Source organism: Rosa chinensis, chromosome 3 (genome assembly GCF_002994745.2).
Source record: "Rosa chinensis cultivar Old Blush chromosome 3, RchiOBHm-V2, whole genome shotgun sequence".
Taxonomy (NCBI): Eukaryota; Viridiplantae; Streptophyta; class Magnoliopsida; order Rosales; family Rosaceae; genus Rosa; species Rosa chinensis.
In genome coordinates, this window is record NC_037090.1 from 33,163,036 (window position 1) to 33,167,928 (window position 4,893).

The following is a 4,893-nucleotide window of genomic DNA, read 5'->3' on the forward strand; positions in this document are numbered from 1 at the left end:
TACGTACTGTAGAATTATTCATAATTCAATATATTGATATACATTACAAGAAATATACTTCAATTCAATATGAAAATTACCAGGCCACGAGCATGTGACAATTACGTACTAGTCTTTGGGAGACAAATTTGCCGTTACCGCTCGATTATTTCACCTTCAGCACTCTGTTTCTAGCTAATAACTATATAAATACACACATAAGCAAGTGATCATTTGTTTTGTCTTGGCTCTTTTTTTATTTTTTTTTTATTGTCAAATAGTTCATTCATTAACAGAAACATACTACAAATGCAGATGTAGATGTACATAAGGAAGCAAGGGCCCTAGGCCCAGATGCCTAATAGACAAAAACTTAATTAACCTACATCTAATAGAAAATAACAAACCGAGGTCCAAAAGCCCAACAACAACTAAAAAAACCCTAGGATCTAAAATCACATACTAGCACTGCCTCCAGGAGACCAGCCGCGATGGAGAGAGGTACAAATTAAGCGCGCTCCAGGTCTCTGCTAGTACTGGGATTCACTCCATGTTTCTGCGCCATGCTGTTGTCTGACTGGCTAATGCTATATTTCCACCTGTTTTCGTTTTTGAAAACTACACTTCTCAAGTCCTTGGCCATGAGTTCAAAGCCTTCTACTTTCGAACTGCATTTCACATTGAAGAAAGAGCAGGGAAGCTGGCGTAGCTCCTTCTTTTCTGTTACCCACTCGATCAGTTCTTCGGGGACGTAAAAGTCGCGCACTGTGTTTTCAGTTGCAACATGACAATCATTACTGTTACTTTTGTAGGTCAATAATGTGCCTTCTGTGATGAGTAGCATTCTATCTAGTGGAGCTCCCATTTGAAAAACCTCGGTGCCCTCGTCATGCATCACTGGCTTTAGATTGTCACACATCATTCTCAACACTCTTTTATCCATCATTGCAAGCTTCGGTACCTATCGAATATATAACATCACCGAATTATTAGCTATGTTACGTCATATATTTATCAACAAATTAAGCGTTCATTAGCCTCGGATTTTTTTTTAGGGATGCAAACGAACTCAAAAATGTTCTTGCAATTCAAGAATCATGTACGCAAACAAGTCTACATTGTAGAGAGAGAGAGAGAGAGAGAGAGAGAGAGAGAGAGAGAGAGAGAGAGAGAGAGAGAGAGAGAGATACTTTCTCTAGCAGTTTCTTGCCGAGGAAATGCCTAAGACACCTCATCGGAATATTAAAGAAAAGAGTCTCATGATCAGTATCTTTGTTCTCTTCCAGTTTTTTCTCAATCCTCTTCTTAATTTCTTTCTTCAAATTCTCTGGGACCTTATGTCTGTCCATCCATCCTCTTATATCTTTCTCTTTCAATCGTATCTTGTTTCTTATATCCTCCCATCTTTCAGCTTCCATGGACACGAATGTCTGTTTCACCAGAAACGATTAATAAGCTCTATTAGCTGCTTAAATCCAGCTTAACTACAGGTTACATATAAACTATACATATGAAAACACCATGAAGGAAATCATGATGCGTGTATTCAAGTTGAACACATCTACACAAAGATACAGTACCAATAGAGAGATTCATAACCAACCTGTACATTTCCAATGAGATATATAAATAGTAGCAAGCCAATGACAGAAATAGAAACTGCAAAGCAAGTTTCCCACACATAGTTGCTTGTTTCGAGATTTGTGCCAAAATTACTGCAAATAGCCAGAAGTAATATTAAGACATTAACAATGAACTTGTGTGCATACAACCTATATTTGGAGCTCAAGAAAAAGGAAATTAGTTTGTATCGAAAAAAAAGAAAAGAAAAGGAAATTAGTTAATTGAAAATATTTGAAACTATCCATCTATGACTATACTACGGTTATTTATCCGGTCATCAGGTTATTAAAGAATTTATAGTCATTCACTTTTAGATTTAATATCAAGCGTTGAAACTAAATCAATACACTTTAAGGGTTTTAATCACAACCATTGATATTAAAATGATTCATGATGGCAAATTAATTGATCATCTGATAACCGGGTGAAAACCACCATATTCGACCATTGCGAGAGATATTACAGTAAAAGAATAAAAGTTCAAACTTATTTTAAAACAATAGTTGACTTTCCGTGCATATAAGCAAACCTTAGATTACGTAATCCCCACCAAAAAGAGTAAGATAACTTCGTTCCGAAAGGTATATCCCGTGTGATATTATTTTTGAGGGAATGCAGAAATATTCCAAAATCAAAAGCGGCCGTAGCATTCTCTTCAGCACTTATAGAGCAAAATTGATTAAGGAGTGCGGGATTTCTTGCAGTAATATTGTGACCCTCGCAATATAAGGTAGTCTTACATCCTTCAACTGTACTATTCTTTACACATGCTCGACGCCAACAAGAAGTTTCTCGTTGAATAGAGAAAAAGTACCAAAAAGCTCCAAGGACCTAAAAGACAACACACAAATTATTTGCTGACCATATTATTAATTAATGAACGGAAAACTCATGTAGCATATATATATATATATTATGAAAGCAAAAAGGATAATTCAGCTATGTAGGGGGATTTCAACTGTGGGGAGATGTATTTTAGCAACCAACAAACTCAAAAATGAGAATTTGTCAATTTTGAAAAATTAATCATATCTTTCCCAAGTCAGCAATTTTAGTAAAAAAAAAAAAAAAGGTTCATCAAGTCTAGTTTGCAAACTAAAGATTAATAAAATGAAGCGACATGATGGGAATTAAACTTACATGACTTGCAAGGATATATAGAAAAAAGTTAAACAGAGCTTTAATCCATATTCCAGTAGTTTGTCTGAGTTTCTGAGATGATAGGTAAATTCGATAAATCCTCGGCAGATATTGAGCTAGAACAAAGAAATTCAGAATCTTTCTATGCCGCAAGTGTCCATGGCCTCTCATTTCGAAGAAGACAAATATTAGAAGCAGCTGGAAAGAATAAATAATTTTGGTCATCAGATTGCTAAACCTATATATCTAGCTACTTAATTAATTAAACTAGCTATTTAAAATAATTGGATTAACTCAAACTATGATCTGCTTACTTGTGGCATGGGAAAAACAGCTAAAATGCTGGTTAGCGTAGAGCGCCAAGCTAGCTTCCCAGCAACTAATTTAGCAAATGGAATTATCTCCGCTGCTGATACCTTCGAAAATTCCCAATCCGGTGCCACTTCATCAGACTTTTTTTGTCTGTGTTCTTTGTGCGCATCGTTGATGGCTTTGCAAACATGATATATGATACTCACTACGAAAGTGACATCAGTGAGCGATCGCAAAATGAGAGCTATAATCATCAACTCTATGTCTAATGCAAGACACTTTCGTTCTTCATTGATGACTGGAATGTAGAAGAACAACGGGTCTAATGAGACCGCGATCACACATGCAATTACGAACATCTTATGCCAGAATGAGACTGAAAGAAGTGTTTCTCCCAATTTTTGTTTTGTTGAAACTGCATCTGGATCTCTCCACAGGGGATCTCGCGGTTGTGACTCAACATTGTCGGCATTGTGCTTGCTTCCCCGTGTGTTGCTGACCAAAGAAAATAGAATAAAATGGAATTGACGGGAAATAGAAACGGTAACCAGACATACAGAGACTGCAACTCCTTGAAATCATGATACCCGAAAAAAAATAACGAGGAAAAGAAGCTGACCTCATCATAGGGCCGTCATTGGGTACCTGCGTGTTAGACATATATGTTGGATAGGATACCACTCTGAAAGATAGTCCTGAGAAATTACTGAAAATATGGAAAGTGAGGTTATTACTTAAATATATGTATCACATAGTAAATTCATGAAGTTTGAGCGAGGATGGAGAAGGAAAACCTCTAGAGATCGAGAAGCAGATAGCAAGAGATCGTACGGCCGAAACAAAATTCTGGTTGGTGGAACTTTGGTAACAATTTCAATATGGGAAATGAAAACCGAATGGCTAGTAAGAAGTAGAACCAATATGGACAAATTGGTTATTCAATTATATAGAAAAAGACGTACGCCAAGAGCAGCTCACGGCATATATAACAAGCTATTGAGTAATAGAAGAACAGGGAGTAGAGTTGGCATTTATACCACCCATCAAATAATTAGGGAGCCCAAGCAAACAACTCTGGCCCAAAGTAACAGGTGGCAAAACAACATCACGTATTCCTAGGGCTGACACTTTACCAAACCGACCGAATACCAACCGATATTTTAAGTTTGGTAAACCGATTTTTTAGTAACCGAGATAGATAAATCCGAAATTGAAAATTACCGAAAAAAGTTAGTTTGGTTTTGGTAAATACCGAATCTACCGATTATATAAATATTAGCTTTATATACTATGATTTTCAATACACATACATGTATATTAAGAAATAAACATAAAATTTTTCATAATAGTATGAACATTACTACATATACTACATTAATAGTACATGTATTTAAGTAACTTAGTCAAAGATGGTTAAATATCCTAGTTTTATTGAAAATGACTCAAACTTAGCAAGCTATAATTAAGAGATGAGTACAAAGTTTACGACTATAAAATTGAAGAATCTAGTTTTGTTCGTTCTAATTTTAATTGCAAAGAATTAGTTGTTCTAAAGTTGGTAATACCGAAAACCGAAATATCGAATTTGGTAGTTATGATTAAAACCTAAAATTTTGGTTGGTAATTGGTAGCTCAATTTTGAAACCGAAAGCTTTGGTTTTGAAGTTGGTAATACCTATAACAGATTCGAACCGACCGAGTGACAGCCCTACGTATTCCCAAGCAAACAACTCTATTACCTAAAATAACCCGGCATTTGAGTTTTTTTTTAGTCAGTCGACTTATGTGGAATTATACATATTTCCAAAATTTTCAATTAAAAAAGCTAAATTACAAAAA

At 35.5% G+C, this 4,893-nt stretch overlaps 1 protein-coding gene across 2 annotated transcripts; it reads right to left on the minus strand.

The window, feature by feature from the left end:
- Positions 1-265: 265 nt before the first annotated feature.
- LOC112194792 (cyclic nucleotide-gated ion channel 1) lies at positions 266-4,028 on the minus strand. 2 transcript variants are annotated; one of them, XM_040517278.1, is made up of 8 exons: positions 3,849-4,028; positions 3,674-3,699; positions 3,057-3,549; positions 2,743-2,940; positions 2,132-2,433; positions 1,583-1,694; positions 1,170-1,409; positions 266-940 (listed from the first exon to the last, which is right to left on the minus strand). In XM_040517278.1, the coding sequence occupies exons 2-8, from the start codon at positions 3,679-3,681 to the stop codon at positions 488-490; spliced, it is 1,806 nt and encodes a 601-aa protein (XP_040373212.1). In that variant the 5' UTR covers positions 3,682-3,699; positions 3,849-4,028; the 3' UTR covers positions 266-487. The 2 variants fall into 2 exon arrangements, with proteins under 2 accessions (XP_040373212.1, XP_024190789.1); XM_024335021.2 differs by having other exon boundaries at positions 3,674-3,760.
- Positions 4,029-4,893: the final 865 nt, after the last annotated feature.

What these genes read in the sequence shown, in the direction of transcription:
- LOC112194792 (XM_024335021.2), bottom strand. Translation starts at nt 3,714, where the DNA reads ATGTCTAACACGCAGGTACCCAATGACGGCCCTATGATGAG. An exon ending in CTGTTTTTCCCATGCCACAA is followed by an intron (nt 2,941 to 3,056) that starts GTAAGCAGATCA and finishes TATTCTTTCCAG; the next exon opens with CTGCTTCTAATATTTGTCTT. An exon ending in TGGGGATTACGTAATCTAAG is followed by an intron (nt 1,695 to 2,131) that starts GTTTGCTTATAT and finishes GGCTATTTGCAG; the next exon opens with TAATTTTGGCACAAATCTCG.